Source organism: Hemiscyllium ocellatum, chromosome 37, assembly GCF_020745735.1.
Source record: "Hemiscyllium ocellatum isolate sHemOce1 chromosome 37, sHemOce1.pat.X.cur, whole genome shotgun sequence".
Classification (NCBI taxonomy): Eukaryota; Metazoa; Chordata; class Chondrichthyes; order Orectolobiformes; family Hemiscylliidae; genus Hemiscyllium; species Hemiscyllium ocellatum.
Window position 1 is genome coordinate 37,100,858 of NC_083437.1, and position 27,371 is coordinate 37,128,228.

The 27,371-nt window shown below is 44.0% G+C and overlaps 1 protein-coding gene across 2 annotated transcripts in view; it reads right to left on the reverse strand.

Moving 5' to 3' along the window:
- Positions 1–1,391: 1,391 nt before the first annotated feature.
- The window catches only part of plekhn1 (pleckstrin homology domain containing, family N member 1), a 59,090-nt gene continuing 33,110 nt past the window's right edge, over positions 1,392–27,371 (reverse strand). The window contains exons 9-18 of one of the 2 annotated variants that reach the window (XM_060852079.1): positions 26,833–26,911; positions 25,613–25,767; positions 24,418–24,657; positions 22,679–22,891; positions 21,300–21,530; positions 20,034–20,273; positions 15,748–15,972; positions 13,515–13,563; positions 6,425–6,478; positions 1,392–2,175 (exon numbers count right to left, since the gene is read on the reverse strand). In XM_060852079.1, coding sequence (XP_060708062.1) covers positions 1,949–2,175; positions 6,425–6,478; positions 13,515–13,563; positions 15,748–15,972; positions 20,034–20,273; positions 21,300–21,530; positions 22,679–22,891; positions 24,418–24,657; positions 25,613–25,767; positions 26,833–26,911 — 1,713 coding nt within the window. In that variant the 3' untranslated portion in view covers positions 1,392–1,948. The remainder of the gene's footprint in view (positions 2,176–6,424; positions 6,479–13,514; positions 13,564–15,747; positions 15,973–20,033; positions 20,274–21,299; positions 21,531–22,678; positions 22,892–24,417; positions 24,658–25,612; positions 25,768–26,832; positions 26,912–27,371) is intronic. The other variant, XM_060852080.1, reaches the window with a different exon arrangement.

Below are 27,371 nucleotides of genomic sequence, written 5' to 3' on the forward strand. Positions count from 1 at the left end.
GAACACATTATCTTCTAGAGCTTGCTCAACTTGTGTTTCCCTGGTGCAGTTGTTGCTCTTTTCAAGTTGACAAGAAGTTCTCTAGAATGGATAGCAATGTGAAAGTGGCGGTTTATCTTGGAGAAAGGCTAGGCTGAGGCTCTGTGTCAAAGCAATGCCCAATCCGAGGGGAAGAATCAGTCTGAGAGCCGAGCGCAATGACAAATCTGCAGAAAGAAATGTCTGAAGGCATTGGCCTAAATCAGAAAGGTCATCAGAGAAGATTTTGAAATGGAATCAGACATAACATCATTCCAACCAGCAGGCACAGAAAGTAAAGTTGATATCCCCCATGTGTGCCATGCACGTAAAGAGACTGACAGAAGAGATAGTAGGTAGAATAACCAATAGCTTTGCTATTGCATTACAGCAGTTCTGTGCATAATGGGTAACTTGAGTAAGACACAGTGTAAATGATACAGCATGCAAATTTGTATGTTTTACAATCAGTTCAATGAAGATGCACTACAAGTTAAAGTATTGGCCTGTCAGCTCATAACAAGTACTATGGGTGCACTGCATCACATGGACCACAGTAGGCAAGTTACCACCACTTTCTCAAGGGCAGTTAGGGATGGGCAACAAAACATTAGCCCAGTCAGAGATACGTAAGGCTGGAAAACTACAACCTTTGCTGAATACAACAGGTATTGGGTAGCACAGTGGCTCTCACTGTTGCCTCATAGCACTAGGGACCCGGGTTGGATTCCACACTTGGGGGATTGTGTGGAGTTTGTAAATTCTCCCTGTGAATGTGCGGGTTTCCTCTGGTTTCGGCCCACAGTCCAAAGCTATGCAGAGTTGGCGATGCTAAATTGTCCATAATGTGCAAGCTAAGTGCATTAGCCATGGGAAATGGGGTGAGGTGCTCTGCAGAGGGTTGGTGTGGACTTGATTGGCCAAATGGCCTGATTCCACACTGTAAAGATTCTATGATACAGAAGTCTCCAGGTTGTACTAACAATTAACTAGACTAGACTAGATTCCCTACAGTGTGGAATCAGGCCATTTGGCCCATCAAGTCCACACCAATCCTCCGAAGAGGAACCCACCCAGACCCTCTGACTAATGCACTAATTCAGGTGAGCTGAATGGCTTGGCCTACTTTAGAAAGGATAACACTTGAGTAATTTCTCTGAGTCACCATCTGTTCAGTCTAAGCATCATTAACAATGTCAGAGGTGGAGCTTTGGGGCTGTAATGATGCAGAATCCATCACACTTTTGGCAAAATCAGCTGGATTATTATTATCTGCAGAGTTGGCTTGATTCAGAAAAAATGAGAACCAACACAGAAATAACAAGGAGGCTTCATTTATATGGTTCGGCTTTCTAAACAAAACAATATAATTACTGTACAGAGCTTGTTGCAAACACCTTTCAGAAAAATTATTAACGTTCAGTCAGTTAAGATAATCACAGCGTCCTTTTATACATAAGCTGCAGTTAACATTCAGGATTTACAAAACAAATGAAAATATTAAAAATACAATCGCATGACAACGTTAATATAATTGAAACACAAGGTGATGACATGAGACCAGCTCATATCATATATATTCTTTCCACAGGTATTGCAAGTGTTTTGAGCTTTACATAGTCTAGAACTGAAGACAACAAAGCTCAAGTGATTACTTCTTCTGGGTACAGTGTGATGGACTGGTAACATTGACTGGGTGTCCAGAAATCATCATCTTGACTAGTTCCTGGTTATTTAAATGACTGATTTCCACAGGTCTAGGAAATGCTTCAAAGATTGTTAGAACCTCTCCTTGAAGTCTCAGCAACGGTGTTGACATTAGGCCGCAATATCAGGCAGTAAACCACAAGGTACTCCGCCCTATCCCATTCACGATCAAAATGGGACAGTATTCCAAAAATATGGCAGAGCGCAAGATTCCAGAAGGTGTTCACGACCATCTGTGCGACCTTCCTGGTAGTCTTGACTCAACTATCCCCCGCTGTCGTAGCTTCATCAGGGTCTGGGCAGAAAGATGGGGGATTTCTTGTTGCTTGAAGTCGAAATCCCAAAACCTGTCGTCAGATTCATCTTGGGGGCTTTCGAGTTCTGCGTAGGTGTGTTCTGACGACGTTAAAGACATTCTACTGTCGTCACTGTACCAGCTTATGTTCTTGCCTGCCAAGTTGGAGATCACAGAGTTAAACTCATCAAACAGCTCCAATCACAACACAGTCCTTTTCACAGAAGTACTTTCACAGATATCGATGTACTCTAGTGTGAAAATCTGATGAAATAGTTTTGTTTTTCTTTGTTGGCATTAAGCAGGAATAACTATCTCTGGAAGCAGCAATTCAACAGGTAATTAATCCAATCAGAAAGACCCTAGCTCCACCCTCACCCCATACGCTCAGTACTTAATTTTTGCTTTCTTAAGGAGAATATTTTTTCACATTTTGCAAACCCCACACAGTCAGCCGAGGCTGGAATTGAATCTGGGTCCCCGGCGCTGTGACACAGCAGTGCCAACCACTGAGCCACCATGCCACCCTACTGTAGTGGGGATGTTGGGAGGAAGGTAGGAGATTAGCCCTGATGTTTTTGAAGGTTGCTGCAAGGTTCAAAGGACTATGTGACCTGCTCCTGCTCTCACTTGTGATATTTTGACGTTCTTCCGCATTCATGACTCTGAACTGTCAAGGCCAACAAGTTAACTCAGCGTGACCTGGTTATTAAAGTAGACACACAGATGAGTTAGGGACAACAGCCTGGATTAAGTGGAAGATGGGAGACATAACCCAGTTCTACAGTGGGTAAATGTTGCATCTTCCTTATCTCTCCCTCACAGTGACTGTGCTGATTATTTGAACCTTGAGCTTGGTAACATAATGACACCAGCAGATGCCTTTTCCCACTGAATGACTGACGGAATCAGGGGATAAGATCCTCTCTTTACGAATACGGTGTTCTCCACTCTAGTTAATGTTAACTAGATGTGAACAAATTTTAAGCACTGCTTCAGTATAAATGCAAATTAGTTCAAACAAGAAGCAAAAAATAAAACAATGAGATAAATTTGTCAATCCCATTCTCCATGTGGAAAAGGAATAACAAAGTACAGAAATGAGGCTGTCATGTTATTGTCCGATATTTCCTGGCCGGGAATTTGGGATCTTATGTTTACGCCAATGAGTTAAATAAAGCCCAGTGAGTACACATTGGACCAAGCCAGTTAATAGCATCCTGCTGCACACCCGATTATAACTATAGTTGATAAAATAGATCAATGATACAATGGAAACATCATTGTGCTTCAGAACTTTATCAAATTCCAAGGCTGATATTATTAACTTTGGTTCACACCTGTTTGGTTTTGTTCATCTTTGCTCCCTTTACAAAAGTCAAAACACCTATCACTCCAAGTCTAGACCTCAACAGGTCTTGCTATTTCTTAGTTTTTGTAAATACAAGGATGGGCGCAAGACTCTCTACAAAACCGAGTACACCATTATGGGAAAAGCAGAGGCCCTAATTACACTCTGCAACTATTAATGTGCAGATGCCTGACATTTTCAGACTGGGTGTCAACCTGTTTTAACATCACTCCTAGCAAAATGACTTCTGCATAAACTCCTCAACTCCACACAGTCTAATAGCAGAGGGAAACCCTAAGGTCTGAGACTGTTCTAAATGCCACAAAGTTCAGCTCATTCCTGTCACTGCTGCCTGTGGATCAGCCCTAGTGCAAGTTAAACCAACCATTAAAACAATTTGCCAGTAACAGCCTGTGCTTTTCCCAACGATAAAGTCTTATTCTTCTTTGGGTGGTGGTTTTGGTCTGATCCAGCAGATGGTGGTTGAAAAACTGCATTTTTAAAAATATTTAATGCCCTATTAGAATCATTTGAAGATTTTGCAAATCAGGGGTAATAATGTGATTTAAAGGTTCCAGTAATCTGATGAAACATTGGGTGGAAGTTAGGGGCAGGAGGAGGTCATTTTAGCTGCTCAAGCCTCTCCCACAGTTTACTGAGACCAGAGTTGATCTGTGATTGACTCAGACCTCTTTGCTCCACACACAGTTTAACGCCTTCAATTAACAGAAAATCAACACGCTCCGATTTACAATTAACAAATGACCCAGTATTGCCTACTATTTGCAGAGCAGAGTAACAAACTGCCTTTCTGCAGAGAATTATTTTCTAATTTCACACCCAAAGGATTGGCTCAAATTTTTAGACTTGTCGCCTGTCCTGGATTCCCTAACCAGGACAAAGTCTCTTGTTGTCCTTTCTCTTCAAACAGTCCAAAGATGTGCAGGTTAGGGTGAATTGGCCATGCTAAATTGCCCATAGTGTTCAGGGGTGTGTAGGCTAGGTGCATTAGTCAGGGGTACATGTAGGGTGGGGGAATAGGTCTGGGTGGGTTACTCTTCAGAGGGGCGGTGTGAACTTGCTGGGCCGAAGGGCCTGTTTCCACACTGTAGGAATTCTAACTCTAATTCTAAAAACAAAGGTTTGATCAAATCATCACTCAAATGTTCTTGAATTCAAGGAAAAATAATCCTGGTTTGTGCAATAAAGATTCAAGGGGATGTACGTTCACACGATGAGGAATATTTGCTTCCCATCAATTATTCCCTTCATCTTTGTACTGGGGTTCGAGTCTGAGGCACTGAGCACTGTGACAATTCAGTTCTGAATCAGATCTGAAGAGACTTTTGTCTGATGTCATGCCCATTTCCCACCCACCCCTGAATATCTCTCCTCTCCAACTCATAATGGGAAGCTGTTGGTGTTAGACTGGGGTGGACAAAGTCAAAAAATCACACAACACCAGGTTATAGTCCAACAGGTTTATTTGAATCCACAAGCTTTGGAAAGAGTGGGAACTCTGAAAGCTTCCGGTTTCAACTAAACCTGTTAGATCCATGTTGTATGATTTTCTACTTTCTCCACCTCATAGCTCTGGATGAAGGGACTGGGGGCATTCTAGCGAAGTTTGCCAATGATACGGAATTAGGTGGACAGGCAGGTAGTACTGAGGAAGTGGGGAGGCTGTAGAAGGATCCAGACAGTTTGGGAGAGTGGTCCAGGAAATGGCTGATGGAATTGAATGTGAGCAAATGTGAGGTCTTGCACTTTGGAAAAAAGAATACAAGCATGGACTACTTTCTAAACGGTGAGAAAATTCATAAAGCCAAAGTACAAAGGGATCTGGGAGTGTTAGTTGAGGATTCTCTAACGGTAAACATGCAGGTTGAGTCCGTGATTAAGAAAGCGAATGCAATGTTGTCATTTATCTCAAGAGGGTTGGAATATAAAAGCACCGTTGTGCTACTGAGACTTTATAAAGCTCTGGTTAGGCCCCATTTGGAGTATTGTGTCCAGATTTGGTCCCCACACCTCAGGAAGGGCATACTGGCACTGGAATGTGTCCAGCAGAGATTCACACAGCTGATCCTTGGAATGGGAGGTCTAACATCGAGGAATGGCTGAGGATCCTGGGATTGTATTCATTGGAGTTTAGAAGATTAAGGGGAGATCTAATAGAAACTTACAAGATAATGCATGGCTTGGAAAGGGTGGACACTAGGAATTTGTTTCCGTTAGGTGAGGAGACTAGGACCCATGGACACATCCTTAGAATTAGAGGGGGTAAATTCAGAACAGAAATGCGGAGACATTTCTTCAGCCAGAGAGTGGTGAGCCTGTGGAATTCATTGCCGCAGAGTGCAGTGGAGGCCGGGACGCTAAATGTCTTCAAGGCAGAGATTGATAAATTCTTGTTGTCACAAGGAATTAAGGGCTATGGGGAGAATGCTGGTAAGTGGAGTTGAAATGCTCATCAGCCATGTTTGAATGGCGGAGTGGACTCGATGGGCCGAATGGCCTGACTTCCACTCCTACGTCTCATGGTCTTATAGCTCATTCTACAATATGGTTTCACCCAATGAAGAAGCAACTCTTTACATTTCAATATGTGATTTGACACATTGGGCAAAACTGCCAATCCCAATCTAGTTTGCCCCCAAAAGAGGCAATTTCACTATTCTTGACTCCTGCCTGCGCCAGCCCTTAGATACAGTTTCTAGCTGGAATACTATATTCTACTGGGGTACCTGTCAAAACTAAGGCTCAAGCATTATTCCCCAATTCATCTGACCACAGCTCTTGTGACGCAAGTAGGGAATCACTCCCAATATCCATCCCTGAACTGGAGTCAGGATTGCAGTAACCAGCTAGATTTTCTCTCCACAAACCAGGGGCATTGTGCCCATTGGCAGGTCACCTCAGCTGGGGCAGGTAACTGACTGCAGGTTGAGGATTAGACTTGGTCTGTAGCTTAGATAAACCATTGACAAGAAGAAGAAAGGAGATTTTCAATGTAAGACATATTGACGATATGATAATTTAGATAAAGTCACCTTCTTGGTAGCTGTCTAAAAGTTGTATAACTGCGTAATATTCAGAGGAGTCACCTGAAAAAAAGGAGAGAAAAAACACATGCTAAGTGTATTTTATCCAGAGTTTGAAGTGCTACAATTTTTAAAAGTTGCAGCTCTAATTCTTTGTATTCTAATGTCCTCAGTCAATTTTTGTTGTCTTGCTTGTAGAAACAAATAGTTTCTACAATGTTTCTCCAAAAATCACAGTGACAGGTTTTTTCTAACCTGTTACTCTTTGCTGAGATGGGAAGTTTAAACAATAAGTGGATGGATGATGCAAAGCCAATGTGAGTGACAAAGAAAGAAGGACAGGGACAAATAAATACAGGGGAGCCTCAATTATCTGGCATTTGATTATCCGAATTTCAGAATATCCGGACAAGATCGCAAAGTCCTGATGCTCATCCAAACTGTGTTATCCGGCATTTGGTTACCCGAACATTCGATTATCCGACAAAATACCCCGTGCCCATGTCACTCGGATAATTGCAGTTCCTCTGTAAGCAGAAGACATGGCCAGAAGAGGTGTAAATGGGAGGATCATGACCATCTAAACTTAAACTTTCTACTAATTCTTTCTTGTTCACACTTTTCTCTTTACACTTGCTGACAATTTATTACACTCCTAACTATTCCCAATTCTGATGAAAGGCTGGAAATTCATTCCTGTGTTTATCAAAATGCTGAGCATTTTCAGCAGTCCCTTGGATTTCCAACATCTGTAATATCTTGCTTTGGGAGAATGCATTTCAGCAGTGAATTGGTTAGACAAGTTTGCCAAGCCTATGGCCTCCGAACTCAAATTGTCCACTATCATCCATAGAAAGTGCTGCTCATGCTTGTATTTCTTTCACATTGAGTCATTCTATTTGAGCTGTATGTGCCCGATGGTTTGGGAAGAGCTGTTCATAGCATTATTCCCTGACTTCTGCAGAGCATCTGGATGGGTATATGAATAGGAAGGGTTTGGAGGGATATGGGCCGGGTGCTAACAGGTGGGACTAGATTGAGTTGGGATATCTGGTCGGCATGGCCAAGGTAGACCGAAGGGTTTGTTTCCGTGCTGTATAACTCTCCCTGACTCTATGAACTCCTAAAACCAGACAAACAAGATCTTGTCAATATCAGCAAATTGGATTGTACATTTATGAACAGCAATGTGAAGGTAAAAGTCATCCTAATGCTGCTTACAAATTGCTTTATATGATTCAGAACGTCAAAAGCTTAGATAATCTGGATAAAATCTTTCACCAAACATAATCAGGAAAAGTGAGCTGGAATAATGCCATTTGGGAATAAATGCACAATATAATTTGACTGACTTCCATTTGATTGTGGAAGCTCCAACTCCTTGTGACAATCAAATTATGGCACAATAAAGATATATGTTTCTGTGGTGTCTGCATGAGGCTAAAATTGCTGAGGTTCTGAAATTCACCCCACAAGACACGCACCTTTTAATTACCTATTGTGTGACTCCGACAAGGTCTGAGGGATGGTGGGTGAGCTGGAGAAGGAATTAGTGATGACACAGAGTGGATCCTGTTTGTTTTCAGATGGAAATATAATTGAGCTCCTATGACATGATTCCTTTCTGTATTCTGCAGTGGAATACAATGCATCATAGCAGGTACCAATAAAACCCTCACTTGCTGGAGTGCTGGCGCCCAGTTCAAAACCTCTTTTTGGGACAATCAATAGCAGACAGCATAACGTCTCCAGTACTGTTGATCCTACTACAGCCAATAAACAAGGAAATCATCCTCAGGGATCTGTTCTGTGAATTTCCTGTTCCTTGGATGCTGCCTAACCTGCTGTGCTTTAACCAGCAACACATTTTCAGCTCTGATCTCCAGCATCTGCAGACCTCACTTTTTACTCTGTTCTGTGATGCACTGTTAACTAGTTTTTTAAAATCAAATTGTTTTCCTGTCTCCTAACTTGCCCGGTTGTGGTTGAGCGATGCACCACTCACGGTGGTCATGACAATGCATTCCAGTTTGGGATGTACAGTGGCTCATAGAGATCCTGAGTCAGCCCCTTCCAAACCCATGCCCGCTATCATCTCGAAGGACAAGGGCAGCAGGTACATGAGAACACCACCCCCTGAAAATTCTCCTCCAAGTCGTTCACCATCCTGACTTGGTTAATATATCACTGATCCTTCATTGTAACTGGGTCAAAATCCTGAAATTTCCTAAGGGTATTGTGGGTCTCCGACAATCTACAGTGCATAAATTGCAGCAGTACTGGTCATCAACTCACAACCACCTTCTCTAGAGAAAGCTAGTGTGCTTCCAATTAAATCTGTTGGACTATAACCTGATGTTGTGTGATTTTTTAACTTCTCTAGAGAAACTAGGGACAGGCAACAAAATTACATTTACATATCAACTATTATCTCTCAAGGTCTTCCACCAATGAGTTAATTTTGGAAATGCTTTTGATGGGTTAACAGGGAGCCTGACCAATCACTGAAAAGACAATGAGCAATCTCCTTCTCCTGTTTCTGGCAAGTTTGTTGAGGTGAACACTTTGACCCGCTTTGAGAAATTGAACGAATCTTTTGCACACTCGAGATGAACAATTAGGACTCTCAGTTTGCAACACCTCACTCAATTACTTTGGATACAGAGCAACACAGTGCCAGCCTCTGGGGATTGGTAGTTTACCAATAACAATCCAGGACTAGGATCCCAGGTGCTACCATCTCGCTTGGGAAACAGGAGTTCACGGCAGCAGCAGTGGGAATTAAAGTCTGCTTTGTGCTAGTGATCATAAAATTACCAGATAGTCATGAAATCTCTCTTGATTTATGATGCCTTTCTGGGAGAAAGATATGCCATTTAACCCTGGTTTATACGTGACTCCAGACCCACAGCCATGTGGTGGATTCTTAACTATCTTCAGAAATAACTGCTCCGTTATGAAACTGAAACTGAGAAAAGCTTGGAGGGTCTACCATTGCAGTGATTCAGGAAGGTGGATGATAACTGACTTCTCAGTTAGGGTGGGGGATAAATGTTTGACTTGGCAGCGATGACCCCATCCCAAAACCAAACTGCAGATCCGGGTTTTAGCATGGGAACTGACTTGAATCAGCAATCTTCCGACTCAAGAAGTTGAGAGGCATGGTTCCAAACTACACGTTCAGTGGGGGGTGTGCAGCTCAGGATGGGAAATTGATGATGGGAGATCAAGGAAAGGCAGAGATTAAAATATTGGAATTGATTTTCTTGTCAGTGGGGCAGTTGGTGCTGTCTTCCGGAGTTATTGTTTTCACCCTCTGTCCGGTTTCATACAGCCAAGAAGTCAGAGTGAGACTCTTGACTAGTGACTCATGTCACACCTTCAGAATGAGGAGATCATGCCACAGCACGGTGGCTCAGTGGTTGGCACTGCTGCCTCACAGCTCAAGGGATGCGGGCAACTCTCTTTGTGGAGTTTGCACATTCTCCCCGTATCTGCGTGGGTTTCCTCCGGGTGTTCCAGTTTCCTCTCACAATCCAATGATGTGCAGGTCAGGTGAACTGGCCATGCTAAATTGCCCATAGTGTCCAGGGATGTGTAGGCTGGGTGAATGCAGGGGAATGGGTCTGGGTGGGTTACTCTTCAGAGGGCCTGTGTGGACTTGCTGGGCCGAATGGCCTGTTTCCCCACTGTAGGGATTCCATTGAAAAAAGGTGGATGTCACTCTGCCTTTGTATCACATCACTCACTAACTTATTTGATGTTCTGTCAACTCCAAATGTGAAAAAAAATTTGAATGCACTTTACTTCCACTTTGACAGGCCATACTGACAGCAACGAAGAAAAATCAACTTATCTCAAGATCTAAACTATATTGTTGGATTTACTCAATTGCAGGAGAAAGTGAGGTCTGCAGATGCTGCAGATCAGAGCTGAAAATGTGTAGCTGGAAAACCGCAGCAGGTCAGGCAGCATCCAAGGAGCAGGAAATTCGACGTTTCGGGCATAAGCCCTTCATCAGTCCCTGACGTGGTGCCACTGTTTAAGAAGGATGGTAAGGACAAGCCAGGGAACTACAGACCAGTGAGCCCAACGGCAGTGGTGGGCAAGTTGTTGGAGGGAATCCTGAGGGACAGGATGTACATGAATTTGGAAAGACAAGGACTGATTAGAGATAGTCAACATGGTTTTGTGCGTAGGAAATCATGTCTCACAAATTTGATTGAGTTTTTTGAAGTAACAAAGAGGTTTGATGAGAAAAGAGCAGTAGATGTGATCTATATGGACTTCAGTAAGGCATTCGACAAGGTTCCCCATGGGACATTGATTAGCAAGGTTAGATCTCACAGAATACAGGGAGAACTAGCCATTTGGATACAGAACTGGCTCAAAGGTAGAAGACAGAGGTGGTGGTGGAGGGTTGTTTTTCAGACTGGAGGCCTGTGACCAGTGGAGTGTCACAAGGATTGGTGCTGGGTCCTCGACTTTTTGTCATTTACATAAAAGATTTGGATGGGGGCATAAGAGGTACAGTTAGTAAGTTTGCAGATGACACCAAACTTGGAGGTGTAGTGGACAGTGAAGAGGGTTACCTCAGATTACAACAGGATCTTGTCCAGATGGGCCAATGGGCTGAGAAGTGGCAGATGGAGTTTAGATAAATGTGAGGTGCTGCATTTTGGGAAAGCAAATCTTAGCAGGACTTATACACTTAATGGTAAGGTCCTAGGGAGTGTTGCTGAACAAAGAGACCTTGGAGTGCAGATTCATAGCTCCTTGAAAGTGGAGTCGCAGGTAGATAGGATAGTGAAAAAGGTGTTTGGTATGCTTTCCTTTATTGGTCAGAGTATTGAGTATAGGAGCTGGGAGGTCATGTTGCGGCTGTACAGGACATTGGTTAGGCCACTCTTGGAATATTGCGTGCAATTCTGGTCTCCTTCCTATGGGAAAGATGTTGTGAAACTTGAAAGGATTCAGAAAAGATTTACAAGGATGTTGTCAGGGTTGGAGGATTTGAGCTACAGGAAGAGGCTGAACAGGCTGGAGCTGTTTTCCCTGGAGCCTCGGAGGCTGAGGGGTGACCTTATATAGGTTTACAAAATTCTGAGGGGCATGGACAGGGTAAATAGGCAAAGTCTTTTCCCTGGGTTTGGGGAGTCCAGAACTAGAGGGCATAGGTAAGGGTGAGAGGGAAAAGATATAAAGGAGACTACGGGGCACACAGAGGGTGGTACGTGTATGGAATGAGCTGCCAGAGGAAGTGGTGGAGGCTGGTACACTTGCAACATTTAAGAGGCATTTGGATGGGTATATCAATAGGAATGATTTGGAGGGATATGGGCAGGGTGCTGGCAGGTGAGACTAGATTGGATTGGGATATCTGGTCGGCATGGACAGGTTGGACCGAAGGGTCTGTTTCCATGCTGTACATCTCTGTGACTCTATGATTCTCAGTGGGTTGCGAATCTATGGAACCTTTTACTGCAGAGGGCTGTTGTAGTTTGGTCATTCAGCATATTCAAGGCTGAGCCAGACAGCTTTTCAATCAGGACGAGAATCAAGGATTATGGAGTAAAGGCAGGAGCATGCAGTGGAGGATAACCAGATCAGCCAGGATCTCATTCAATGGTGGTACAAACTCAATGGACTGAATTGCCTGATTTTGCTCCCACAGCTTCTGGACTTATAGATTCCCCCCCAAGTGCATACAAATCCCTGCTGCATTCATCCAGAACAGTTCTAACCCGTTTGTGTTAAACGATCCCTCACAGGAGTTTAAAGAATCTGTGCCCTGAAATTAGGGGAAATTAAGCACAGTTGCAATTAAAAATCGTAAGGCAAGGAGTCCCTGGGCAGCTGGCCTTAATGAAACATGACCCAAGAGTTCCACTGAATGGTTCTTATACAATAGATGTGACCTCTCTAATTATGTTGGAGCTGCAGGGTGTTAGTGTCAAATTTGTGTCTATTATTTATCGTCCATCTTTATTTGCCCTTTCACTGGGTAGCTAGCTCGGCTATTTTAGACAGCAGGTAAGGATCAGCTACGTTGTTGTTAATCTGGAGTCAATTGTAGTCCAGACCATATAAGGGCAGCAGACTTTCCTTCCCGAAAGGATATGAGTGAGCAGGAGGAGTTTCACCAACGATCAATAATAGTTTCACAGTCAGTCACCGATAATAAGTGGGCGGCACGGTGGCACAGTGGTTAGTACTGTTGCCTCACAGCGCCCGAGACCCGGGTTCAATTCCTGACTCAGGCGACTGACTGTGTGGAGTTTGCACGTTCTCCCCGTGTCTGCGTGGGTTTCCTCCGGGTGCTCCGGTTTCCTCCCACAGTCCAAAGATGTGCGGGTACAGGTGAATTGGCCGTGCTAAATTGCCCGTAGTGTTAGGTAAGGGTATGGATGGGTTGCGCTTCGGCGGGTCGGTGTGGACTTGTTGGACCGAAGGGCCTGTTTCCACACTGTAAGTAATCTAATCTAAAGTAATCTAATCTAAAATAAGACTAATCTAAAATCAACAAGTAACTTATTGATTTTAAATGTCACCAGCCACTATGGTGGGTTTTGAACACCAGGGTCTAATGACATTACTACTATATCCGTACATCCAATCAAACATATTACTGTGGGTCTGGAGTCACATGTAGGGCAGACCAGGTAAAGATGGCAGATCCCTTCCCTGATGGGCATTAAGTGAACCAGATGGGTTTTTTTTGTGGTAATGAGTGATCATTTTATGATCGCCATCACTAAGACCAGTTTCCAATCCTGGATTAATTGAATTCAAATTCCACTAGCTGCTCTGGTGGGGTTTGAACCCAACCCGTCAGAGTGGCAGTGGATTCTAGATTACTATCCCATGACATTACCATCATGTCACCATCTCCCCAACCCAGTCTCTTGGACATAGGTAGAGTGTCTGACCAATGGGGAGCACCGGTCTATTGGCTGTAGGGCCAATGCCTGGCACCTAGAAGCTTCCAGCTCATTGGACAGTGGCCAAGTAAGTAACCGTCTGAAAATTGCCATCTTATTGGAGCAACGGCCATACTCTTGGGGGTAAAACTATTTTTTTTTAAATTAGGGTTATGTACCTTTTGAACAATGGATAGGAAAACCAGCGCTTCCTCTCCGCGATACTTCCTGCAAAAGAGGAGGGATGGTTGAGAATGGAAATATTGTACGGGTTGAATACAATAGCACTTTGAGTAATGAACATGACTGTATTTGATGAATTCTCTCTTTCAGAGCAAGAATAAAAAATTAGATGCGGTAACACCCTGGGACCTCTATGATTTTTCATTCCCCGGAGGTGACAGGAAGGGAAATAATGCAGTGAGTCAATTTAGTGCTGGGTGCAAAAGGTCCAGGGGAACTTGCTGAACTCGTCAACTATTAAAAAGGTCCTTAAGTGGTCAATTAATGGTCATTTGAGGGCCTTAATTCACCACCTTCCTGGTCAGCTGCCTCCCCACTGGGCAAGGTGAGATGGCTAGTTTTCTGATTGGGACCCATGCTGTCTGCCACATTGAGGGGCATGAGGATTAGCCCCAATATTGGAGCTATTAGATGGTGGGGGAATAAGGTGACCTATGAAAGCTAACCCTCTAGCCTTGCACCCCTCTGACATACAACCCTCTCCACATGACATGAGAAGATAGATAAAACAAACCTCACTTCCTCATCGCTGGATCCACTGAGGTGCAGGCTTCAACCAGACGACCATAGGACCCAGAGGTTGCTGGGCCTTGAGGCCAGCAGCATCTGGTGACCCAAATGGTCAATATCAAGGCCTGTGATTAGTGGGATGTGGCTCACCTGTCAGTTCTTCTTGAGTTGATTGGGTGGGTGGTTGGCTGAGTTATCTTGCCAGTTGGAGGTGGACATGTTAGTTGGCATCTAACATGCTTGCCACAATGCTCAGAAGAAAACAGACAAAACTCTCCCCCAAAGGCCATCAATGCACTACATGTTGAGGGAAATATCAGCCATAATTCTCTTACTTCTGTTCCTAAATCCTTAGCATTGATTCTGCTAGAATTTATTTCAATTATTCTTCAATCAGAAGTTGTAACCACTCAAAAGAATAATAATTGAAGGAATATATTAGCCTGAAATGATATCTGGTGTGTAAACTATACTTTTGTAGATTCATCCACATTTCTTTTCACTGGTTGTGGTTAAACAATTTCTTAACAACTTTATTATTAATCTTTAAGCTGTGAGCTGATAACAGATGCGGTCTTATATTTGAGACATACGCAAAGGGAAATCATTGATAATCAAGCAACAATATTAGTCAGCGTTAGTATGTGCTTCAGACAGAGATTCATGACCTTTGTACAACTGGTGCAAACTGGTTCTCTCTTTCTCTGTCCTGGGTTAATCCAGGTAATGCAGTAAATAATGGGGTTTTTGTAACACAGTAATAATGTCCATACCTCGGATCCAGGAGGCCTTTGCTCAAGTCTCATCTGCTCTAGAGGTGTGCGATAACACCTCTGAACAGGATGGTCAAAAACTGAAAATAAGAACTTTTAGGGCGGCACGGTAACTCGGTGGTTAGCACTGCTGCCTCATAGCACCAGGGTCTCAGGTTCGATTCTAGCCTCGGGCAACTGTTTGTGTGAAGTTTGCACATTCTCCCTGTGTCTGTGTGGGTTTCCTCCCACACTCCAAAGATGTGCAGGTTAGGTGAATTGGCCATGCTAAATTGCCCATATAGTGCTAGGTGCATTAGTCAGGAGGGAAGTGAGTCTGGGTGGGTTACTCTTCGGAGGGTCAGTGTGGTCCGGTTGGGCCGAAGAGCCGGTTTCTGCACTGTAGAGAATCTAACTAAAGGCCATCAAAATTGGAGGTTTTGCCACTTGTATATAATAACATAATGGGTGGCACAGTGGTCAGCACTGCTGCCTCACAGCGCCAGAGACCCAGGTTCAATTCCCACTTCAGGCGACTGTCTGTGTGGAGTTTGCACATTCACCCAGTGTCTGCGTGGGTTTTCTCCCACAGTCCAAAAATGTGTAGGTTAGGTGAACCGGCCATGCTAAATTGCCCGTAGTGTTAGGTGAAGGGGTAAATGTAGGGGAACGGGTCTGTATGGGTTGCGCTTCGGCGGGTCGGTGTGGACTTCTTGGGCCGAAGGGGCTGTTTCCACACTAAATAGTCTAAAACCAAAATCAGCTCAAACGCCTTCCGGGACCCTCCAAGTGAAGACAAAATAAAAAAAAATCCACTATCAGTAAACTGTAGGTCGAGGGACATTTATTTGAAATAGTGTACCCATTTGTTCCTAACACTATAGCCACAGTCATAACAGAAACATACCTCTCTCATCCAGAAATGGTCAGCATGAGACACTAGCTGTGGATGATACGGTTCTGCATATGGTGGAGATAGAGGGTCAGCCAAGGGCATTTCATCGACAAGTGAACAGGAACTGCTCTCAGACACGGAACATGATGGTAGCGAAGAGCGGGGTACAGACCCCAATGACAGATGCATGTTACTCCACTGGTCCCTCACCAATAATCCATTCGGTTTGCTGACGGCCTGAAGGAAACAGAAATTTAGATTTTCATTTGTCTTTGAATGAGTTTTTTTTGAGTTCACAAGTTTCTTCAGAGGAAGCAAACTCTGAGGAATAAGATGTCCAATTTCAGGAGGTTAGGATCATGCACCACCAGAGAAAGATTGGACATAGGATCCAGACGGTATAGGAGCAGGCCATTCGGCCCATTGCGTCCACACCGACCCTCCAAAGAGTGTCACACCTGACCCTATCCATGCATTTCCTGTGGCTGATCCACCTAACCAGTACATCTCTGCACACGATGGGTAATTTAGAATGGCCAATCCATCTAACCTGCAAATCTTTAGACATCATCAAGAGCTCTTGTGATGCAGTTGTAGCATCATGACCTCTGGACCAGGAGGTTGAGCTTCAAGTCACACCACTCCAGAACTATGTAATAGCATCTATGAAGAGGGTGATTAGAAATATATCTAGGTGTAACCTTCTTCTATTCTGTTGAGACAGTGTACCTCAGTCCTAATCTCAGACCAGCAGGTCCCCCTGAACCATGCTGCAATTTCCTCATCCCTATATTACAATCAGATCTCCTCACTGCTGTTTGTTGTGTGCTAGTTAGCTCCTGCATCAAACACCAGCTGTATTTTAACAGCACTTCATTGGCTGCAAAGAATTTTGGGACATCCCAAGATGCTGCAGAAATGCAAATTCTCTCTTCCATTCTGCAATCTTTCTACATGAGATTAGATTAGATTAGATTACATTACATTACAGTGTGGAAACAGGCCCTTCAGCCCAACAAGTCCACACTGACCCGCCGAAGCGCAACCCACCCATACCCCTACATTTACACCTTACCTAACACTACGGGCAATTTAGCATGGCCAATTCACCTGACCCGCACATCTTTGGACTGTGGGAGGAAACCGGAGCACCTGGAGGAAACCCACGCAGACACGGGGAGAACGTACAAACTCCACACAGTCAGTCACCTGAGGCGGGAATTGAACCTGGGTCTCTGGCGCTGTGAGGCAGCAGTGCTAACCACTGTGCCACCGTGCCGCCCACAAACTGACTCGTCACAGGCAGAGAGAATGCTGGAGAAACTCAGCAGGTCTGGCAGCATCTGTAGAGAGAAATAGCGTTAACATGTCGCGTCTGGTGTGACTCTTCTTCAGTTCTGCTTCTGTGAGTTTGTTTCAGATTTCCAGCATCTGCAATGTTTTGCCCTTACTGTCTCTGTGTTGCATCGAGCTTTGAACTGGTTTGACCTTTGCTCGAAACGGGATGACTGGGTCAGTGAGCACGCAGAAGGGATTATCATCCTACTGAAAGGAATTCAGGTCAGATTCCAGAAGCATTCTGAACGTTTGGAAGTTCCCCAGGTGCACAGAGCTACCTATTTTTGTATTGTTACTTGCTTACCCACAAACGCATCATCAGGTTAACATTCTGGTGACACATTGTTTGTAATGGCTGTTTTCTCAGGTGGTAGACTGTGAGGAACATAGTATTATACTGAAGCACCTGTTGAGTATAGCATGGCACCACAATAATTTGCACTTGCAATGCGTCAACGTCTTGCAACACTTGCTTGTAAATAAACCACTTCCTGTCATTCTTTGATCATTGCTGATAATTATTCCTAAGTTCATTGCTGAGCAGGATTCTTATCTTTTCTGGCACATTGTCTTCTTTTGATTGATCCACGGGATGTAGGTGTCAACTGACACAGCCAGCAGTTATTGCCTATCCCTCAACTGGCCTTGAATGGAGTTACTTGCTGTGCTACTTCAGCAAGCAGTTGTGTCAGCCACATTGCTGTGACTCTGTAGTCACACGTAGGCTAAACATACTTCCCCAAAGTGTGCCAGAGGGGATTTTCCTGGTCATCATGACCGATACTGGGTAGACAAACAGGAGGCTGGAGGAACACAGCTAGCCAGGGGCAGCGTCAGGAGGTGAAGAAGTCAACGTTTCGGCTGTAACCTTTCTTCAGGACCGGTCTGAATCGTTGCCCTCTCCACCTCCTGATGCTGCCTGGCTTGCTGTGTTCTTCCAGCCTCCTGCTTGTCTACCTTAGATTCCAGCATCCGCAGTTTTTTTGTCTCAAACCATCATTACTGATACTGGCTTTCTATTCCAAATTTAGTAATTAAGTGGATTGTATAATCCCTACAGTGTGGAAACAGGGCATTCAGCGCCTTGAGTCCACACCAATCCTCAGAACAGCATCTCACCTAGGTCCACCCTCCCCTCCACCATCTTTGTAATCCTGCATTTCCCATGGCCAATCCATCCTAACTTGCACATCTTTGGACTGTGAGAGCAAACCAGAGAACCTGGAGGAAACCCACATAGACACAGGGAGAACGTGCAAACTCCACACAGTCAGTCACCTGAGGTAGAGTTAAACCCAGGTCGCTGGTACTGTGAAGCAGCAGTGCTAACCACTGAGCCACCATGCCGCCCCATATAACATACTGTGGACACTGGAAATCTGAAACAAACACAAAGAGAACGCTGGAGAACCTCAGCAGGTCTGGCAGCATCTATGGAGACAGGGAAACAGTTAACATTTTGAGTCTGGTATGACTCCTTCAGAGTTCTCAAAGGTTAACTCCCTCCACAGATGCTTCCGGACTTACTGAGTTTCTTCAGCATTCTGTAAATGAGGAAGTGGTGGAGGCTGGTACAATTGCAACATTTAAAAGGCATCTGGATGGATATTTGAATAGGAAGGGTTTGAAGGGATATGGGCTGGGTGCTGGCAGGTGGGACTTGATTGGTTGGGATATCTGGTTGGCATGGACGAGTTGGACCGAAGAGTCTGTTTCCATGCTGTCCATCTCTATGACTCTATATGCGTATATCTCTGTGTGTGATCTATGTATTCATCACAGGACCATTGGGCTGCTCTCTTATTACAGAGGGACAACTGGTGCTGGGTTGAAGCTGAGGCTCACCACGCTTCAGGCAAAGGGGGAAGGTTGAGAAAGTGTTAATGGACACTTCCACTGGATAATGGAAGCTGAACAAAAAGGCAAACACAATATTTTTCACCAAAATTGTCAAGAGGCAGGTTATCTCCTCACTTGGTCCACAAATCCCACATTCCTCACCAGTTTTGCCCTGCCCCAAGCATACCATTCCACTCCTCCCAAGAAACCATGGAAGCATTTTGTCTGGTGTCATAGAACATTACAGCGCAGTACAGGCCCTTCGACCCTCGATGTTGCGCAGACCTGTGAAACCAATCTGAAGCCCATCTCACCTACACTATTCCATTTTCGTCCATATATTTATCCAATGAGCATTTAAATGCCCTTAAAATTGGCAAGTCTATTTCTGTTGCAGGCAGTGCATTCCATGCCCCCACTCTCTGAGTAAAGAAACTACCTCTGACATTTGTCCTATATCTATCACCCCCCCCCAATTTAAATGGGCAGCATGGTGGCTCAGTAGTTAACACTGCTGTCTCACGGTGCCAGGGACCCAGGTTCGATTCTGTGGGGAGTTTGCACATTCTCTGCGTGGGTTTCCCCCCACAGTCCAAAGAGGTGAATTAGCCAAGACTAATTTGTCCACAGTATTCAGGGAGGTGTAGGTTGGGTGCATTAGTCAGGGGTTATATGTAGGGGAATGGGTCTGGGTGGGTTACTCTTCAGAGGTTTGGTGTAGATTTGTTGGTCAAGAGGGCCTGTTTCCACACTGTAGGGATTCTATGATCTATGAAAGCTACGCCCCCTCGGGCTAGCCATCACCATCCGAGGAAAAAGGCTCTCACTGTCCATCCTATCTAACCTTTGTGAAGATGTGTCTAACTGGGTACCAACTCTGCTGGGAGTGCGATTAGCAGAGAGGAATGTGCGGGGGTGAGGTGGACGAGTGGTTAAGAGAGCAAGCAGGACATTCTCGTTATCCCTACCCAGCCAAACAATTCAGCCCGATTTCTCAGCGGGATGATCCTTCAGCCTGATATGTGAACACTGCGATTTTCTCTCTCATAGATGACGGCTGACCTGCTGAGTGCTTCCTGCTTATCTGATGAGAAATACGTGTGCATTTGACGTGGACTTACCCCCACAGCAGACAGCCTGCCTGAAGATGGCGTGAATTGCTTCTTGGCAGCTGTGAACGGTTCAGCATACAGAGGTGATGAAGGGACACCAAGACGCCTGGGTGGGAATGGATACAGATTCTTTCCAAAACTGCCATTGGACCTGGTCGGTGGCTGTGACAACGCAAGTGTCTTTCGAAGAGGTACGTTCTGATCTGCCCTTCCACCTGGTAACGGTGAAGAATTGTGCCTGGACACGGGCTGAAAGACAATAGAATTATGATTACTCCAACTTTATCAAGGATTTTGCAAACTGGGCTGAAAAAAGTGTTCCTTAAAAAAAAAAGTCCTCACTGTGAGTAGAGCCAATGCTTATCACAGGAATCCTGATGAATTGGATTCCTATCTGCTAAAGAATGTAAATAAAATTGCCCTTGTCTGCTTTTTGAACTTTCTCAAACCATGCAACATTGTCAGTTTGTTGCCATTGAGAAGATTGATCATTCCTTTTTTTTTGTCTGTTTTGGCATCAACTCAAGTGAAATCCTCACCCTACGTCAGGATTTTGGTCATTTGGATTTATCAATTCTCCGTACTGCCCTTTCCAAGGAAGCTGTGCTACCTTGGTGAGCAGCTGAATCTCTCGATTGTCTTTCCTAACAGAGATGGAGAAGAGGCGGGTTGTAGCAATGAAGGAGCAGGGCTCTGAAAGCTGGTGGTTTCAAATAAACCCATTAGACCATAATCTGGTGTCGTGTGACTTCGGACTCCAAACTTTACGCCTGCAACTGAGTCAAAATTCACAATCACATATAGCGATTACATATTTTATTCACACATTTTAAGGAAGCTTTTAATCGATTTAATACAAATTAACAGGGCATGTTGGCGTGCTTAGTATTGCACAGTGGAACTCCAACCTCCAATATTAGAATGGTGCTGGAAAAACACAGCAGGTCAGGCAGTATCCGAGGAGCAGGAAAATCAATGTTTCGGGCAAAAGCCCTTCATCAGGGGTCCTGCCCAAAACGTTGATCTTCCTGTTCCTCGGATGCTGCCTGACCTGCTGTGCTTTTCCAGCACCACTCTAATCTTGACTCTAATCTCCAGCATCTACAGTCCTCACTTTTGTCCGATGTCCAATAGTCTCACTAGGTTCAAAGCAAGTAGATTAAAATATTTCCTGATATACTCAGGTGTTGGATGCTTCCTTATTCCGACCGTTGGGTACTAAGCATTTGTATATTTGACCCAGTTCTACTTTTCTCCTAGCCCAATATTGCTCACCTCTCTGAGCCAAGCAGGCCTTGCGGGTGGGGCTGGCTGTAATCTAAATGGCATGTAAGGTACGGTGTACGTTGGAGACAGAGCATTGTTCAAATTTTCCTCGCTCGGTGAATCGGCGATTGTGATGCTGCCGGGCTCCAACGAAACAGGAGGCAAGCTGGAAATATTGGTTCCTGATGTCCTGAAGTTTCTTGACTGCAGATGTTTTGATGAACCTTGACTGTTGACCATCTGAAATAAGTAGAAAAGAAGATTTATGTCAGCACACTCAGCAACCATATTTCAATGCAAAAAAACCTCAAGGTGCTTTTGACCAAATACAAATTAAGGTCAGCTCAACGGTTTAAAACAAGCTTTTATTTATCAAACTTTTCACAACCCAAATAAATATATACGCATGCACGTTCACACACATACAAACACACAGAAGTGTGGGCTGCACTCCCTGGGGTTTGTGTGTGGTAAGTGGGAGATTTTGAAAACTCACAATGGTATAGTCCATTTAAATGATGTTCAAGTGCACTGATACTGTTAAAGGGAAGGCTTAGATCACATGACAGGACAATAGAGAGATTTCTTTCATCCTTTCGTAGGATGTGGGTATCTCTGGCAAGGCCAGAATTTATTACCAATTCCAGATTACCCAAAGGGCAGTTAAAGAACAGTAGATTTCCCTCCCGAAAGGATATTAGTGAACCAGATGGGGTTGGGTGCCCCCAACCACCTGATGAAGGAGCAGCGCTCTGAAAGCTGGTGCTTCCAAATAAACCTGTTGGACTATAACCTGGTGTTGTGTGATTTTTAACTTTGTACACCTCAGTTCAACACTTGCATCTCCAAATCACAAATTTAATGGGATCCTCCCTTCTCTGTACATAGACAAAGAATTGACAGTCGGCAAACTTTGGTCTTACAACTAGATTGCAGAAGTGGCCTAAGCAGGAAAATGAAGACAATTGTCAAACAAATAAGAAACAGTGCAACTTGAAGCGATGTCAAAACAAGCTTCAGCCTAAGACTTCTGGCTTATAATCAGGCAGGTAGCTATGAGGAGAACTTGAGGTGAACAGTATAGACATTCTCAAGGGCAAGCAAAATATATGGAAACAAAAAAATGCAATGACCATTCTGAGATTCCATAGGGAAGTGGGACTAACTCTTCCAAACAGCCAGCATAGAAAAATCAAATTCCATACTTCAATGGGGGAGAAGGAGAGTGAAGCATATGCTGATACCGTTGGATGAAGCAGATTTATATTAATGCCAGTACAGACTGGGTAGGCTGAATGGTCTGCTTCTACGCTATTAACCAAGTAATTCTATGTTATCCATCATTGAAATAATTGCAAATAATCTGCAAATTTGACCTCTCTACTTACATTTTGATGGGAGGATCTGCCCCCAGAACCTGCTGGCTGCATTTTCAAAGCTGGAAAGGGATCAGTATAGCCCAAGGACAAGCGATTTTCAGCAGTAAGTGCATTTTCTGACGTCGAAGGTGGAGGCTGGGACAGGGCAAGGACATTTTGCCCCGAGAACCTCATACTGCTTCTGCGGATTGGCAGGGGCGAAGAGCTGTGCTTGTGTGCAGACTGGAATGAATACAGACCATTACTACAGCTGAAACACTTGAACATCCAAAAGGGCACTTATTTGGCATATCATCCTCTTACAGAACAATTAACAACATATTCCATGAAGCAAATGCAATGCAAGAGTACAGCCACCACCTGAACACACACGAGACGAGCTGCATTAGGACCCTGTTCAAAAGGGCTATTACACACTGCAGCAACCCTGACCTGCAAAGCGAGGAAGAACACCTCTACAGAGTCTTCACCGAAAACAGATATCACCGCAACTTCATCCACAGATGCCTAACAGACAAACAATGTGTCGAGGACATGCCACGACCCATTATACTAACCACGCTACCTTATATAAAAAACACCTCGGAATTAACACCCAGACTACTCTGACCACTCAGACAACCCATAAACGACAGCCACGCTCAGACAACAACTCATCAGAACAAAAGACCCTAGACCCATCGTGTGCAGGACAAACATAGTGGACAACATTCCATGCAGAGAATGCACAATATATGGCAAACAGGCAGACAATTTGCAATCCACATTCATGAATATCAACTAGCCACTAAACACCACAACCAGCTGTTCCTAGTATCTCTACACACAGATGACAAGGACCACAGATTTGACTGGGATAACACAATAGTAGAAGGACAAACCGAACTGAGGACAGCCAGAGAATCTCTAGAAGCATGGCACTCATCCACAGACTCCATCAATAAACACATTGATCCAGACCAGTATACTGACCGCTGCAATGAACAACCAGAACCGACAACTAGAAGCAAAGGACACAAACCCAAATAAATTCCAACCGACACATGACAGCAGAGTTTCACAGGAGGCTCCCCAGCACTGAGGATGACACCCAGACAGGAGACAAAACATCTGCAAACCAACTTCCCAGCTTGGCAAACATACCCACAACAACTGCGAGTTTAACCAATGTCAGATCTGCTTCCACCTCTCACTCAGCTAGAAGTGAAACCTCTTATGCCATGCTTTGAAGTGTAGGGAGGTCTCCCAATACTTGGTCAACATTCCTTCTTCAGCCAGAACTAACTAAAACTGAACAACTGGTGGTTTGATGTCACCATTGAACATGGATCTTCCTACGTGCAAGTTTCATGTCATTGAGTCATATCGTACAGAAGAGGCCTTTCAGCCTATCAAGTCTGTGTTGCTCTATTTGCACTAATCCCATGTTCCAGTTTTTAGCCCATAGCCCCAACTGTTATAATGTTTCAAGCACTCATCCACATACATTTTAAAGTTTGTGAGACTTCCCATGTCTACTACCATCCCAGGCAGCACACTCCAGCCCAGATTATGAACTGACCAGAAATAATTCATTGCATTTGGAACATTTTTATTTGTCTCCAGGAGTGGTAATAAATTGTTGTATCATTGCAAATCTCACTTCCTCTTCTTCTTCATAGTGTCTTTAATTTAAATAAAAGAACGCAGCAATATTTATACAGAATTGTAAGATGATTTTGCAATATTTTATCGAAAATATCACTTACTGAATTAAGCGTGAAAGGTTCAGCTGGTGCGGAGAGTCTCATTGGAGGAGGTGTGTAAGGCTCAGCATAATCAGGAGGGTTCTTTGGATGTGTTGTATTCGTAGTAACCAGCGTGGGTAAGTCTTCTGATATGGAAATCATTTCGACTGGTTTCTGGGGAAATGTGAATACTCCGTACACTGACCTCGGGCTGTCATCATGCCGGAGTGATCCCAGTGAAGGATTGACCTTGTCTGCAAACTATAATTAATGAAGGTTTTAATCACAAAGCAACAAGAAGAAGACAAAAAATAGGCAATCTGGAATTAATGAGTTCAATATGGCTTGTTGTAAAAACCCATCCAGTTCACTAATCTCCTTTAGGGACGGAATCTGCCATCCTTACCTCGTCTGGCCTACATGTGACTCCAGACCCACAGCAATAGGCTGATTCTTAACTGCACTCTGGGCAATTTGGGATGGGCAATAAATGCTGTCCGGCCAGCGATTCCCTCATCCAGTGAATGAATAAATAAAAACCTACAAATTTTGTTGACGGTTAAAGTTAGATTGTAGGCACATGAAATGGTGTTTGGGATGTGACTACTGTCCAATCCCATCTGTAATTGACTCCACTATCTGATGTAGCATGTATAGTCTGCACTGAATCTTTCAAAGTCAATTCAATCCATAGAAATAATTGAATTATCCAAAAATCTGAATCATGCAATGGAAGGATAGAACTCAATGCAAGTCGGAATAATTTTCACTTATGGGGAATGACAGCATTTCGTTTCTACTTCTTCATGAAATAACTCGCAGGTTGCCAATGGAAAGCCACAACTTCAAAATGGCAAATTGCCTGAGAGTATGATTAACCCTCATGTGCTTGATGTTAATCTGTCTGCAATTGGATTGAGTATCCCACCCGAATGTTACAAAGGGGCTAAACATTTTTGTTAATATTATGGAGAAAGGAATTTCACCCAAAAGTGCCCACATCCTCTGATGCTAATGGAGCTAACCTCCAAGCAAATAGTTAATACATTCAGTAACGTGGGGAAATCCAAAAACAAACTAATTCAGATCCACTAGTTAATTGCACAAGAAGATGGAAGTAAGTCTCCAATTGTTAAAGACGTAAAACTGCTTGTTTCGTGGTCTTTCCCAAGGTTGGATTGTGCAAACATTCAAATGTGTCGTAAATAGCATCTACCTGATCTCTGCACTGTGGAGAATGTTTGTAATTGCGTCCTTTATTAACGATGGAAGCTCTTTGCACTGTGACCCCTGCAGCATTCAGGTGATGTATCAATTTCTGGTGAGCTGTTCTATTTTGTGACGACACTATGATTTGGTTGATCATTTTACCTGAAATATAACAGCAAATATGGAAGAGTGATAATCAGTACAAGATTCAGTGGCTGGGAATCTGCTACAGGGCTGTTCGCAGATTGATGGGCTCAGTGCGGGACTGACAATTACTCTCGGATACATATTAGTTCTGTTAGGACAGGCACTATTGGGTGGGAGATCTGCTCTGTAAGCATGCAGATCAGGAGACATATTCAATCAGAATCAAGGAACTTCCCTTAGGAAATGGCATGGGTGTGGTAGAAGTGAAGACTAATAAATCTGTGCCCTCTCCTTTTACAGAGGTCATTGTCCCTCCCATAGCTGCTTGCAAATCTCAAGACTCACAACCCTCAATATTCCAATCCCCAACTACAAGCCCCACACATTCCCACTCCCTTTGTTCGCACAAGACACATGTTCAGATCCTTTGATCAAAAACAAAACAATAATAGGAATAATTGTAAAACCAAGAACGACAGATGCTGGGAATTGGAAACAAAACAGGAAGTGCTGGAGAATCTCAGCAGGTCTGGCAGCATCTGTAGGAAAAGAAACAGAGTCAATGTTCTGTGTCCAGGTCTGAAGAAGGGTAATTGGACTCGAAATGTTGAGTTTGTTTTTTCTCTCTCCACAGATGCTGTCAAACCTGCTGAGTCAAACCAGCACTTCCTGTTTTTGAATTGGAATCAGTGGCTTTGTGTCAAATTGTTATCCTTGTTTGCAAATCCCACCAGGGCTCTGGCCCCCTTCCTATTTCTGTCACATCCTCCAGTTTTGCACACCCGTCTAAGATGTCTCTACACTCCAATTCTCCCTCTCCAAGTTTCCTTTCTCCAACAAACACCTTGGAAACTCTCGGCCTGTAGGCTCTTCCCTCTGGAATTCAGTCTGGACCTCTCTCCCTACCTTTCTGAGCCTCGATGAAGCATTTAGTCACCTTCGCGAATATAATCTTATGTGGTTAGGCATCAAATTTTATTTGATAATGCTTCTGTGCACCGTTTTGAAATATTTTGCAATTTACAAAGGTGCTATGCGAATACATGTTGCAATCGCGATGGGCGCTTGCCTATCACTCACCTTCTATCAGCAGTGCATGTGAATCACTGGCAGATTCACCCTGTTCAAATATCGTTATGGCATTAAGTGGAAGTTCTCCCTGTTAGCCAACACAAAAGAAATACATTATCAACCCGTGTGAGGGCTCTTGTGCTGCAGCCATCATATCGCAATGTCTGAACATAATCAAAGCTAGGTTCAAGTCCCACCTGTTCCAGAGGTGGTTTATAACATCTGTGCACACATTGATTGGGAGAATATCTACTCTCAGTATTGCTCATTTATACAGAGAATCCTTAGTGTGGAAGCAGGCCATTCAGCCCATTGAACCTCCAAACAGCAGCCTACCCAGACCTCACCTACCAAATACCTGCATTTCCCATTGCTAATCCACCTAGAGTACACATCCCTAGACATTATGGGCAATTTTCCATTGCCAATCAACCTAACCTACACATCCCTAGACACTATGAGCAATTTTTCATTGCCAATCCACCTAGCCTGCACATCCCTAGACACTATGAGCAATTTTCCATGGCCAATTCAACTAACCTGCACAA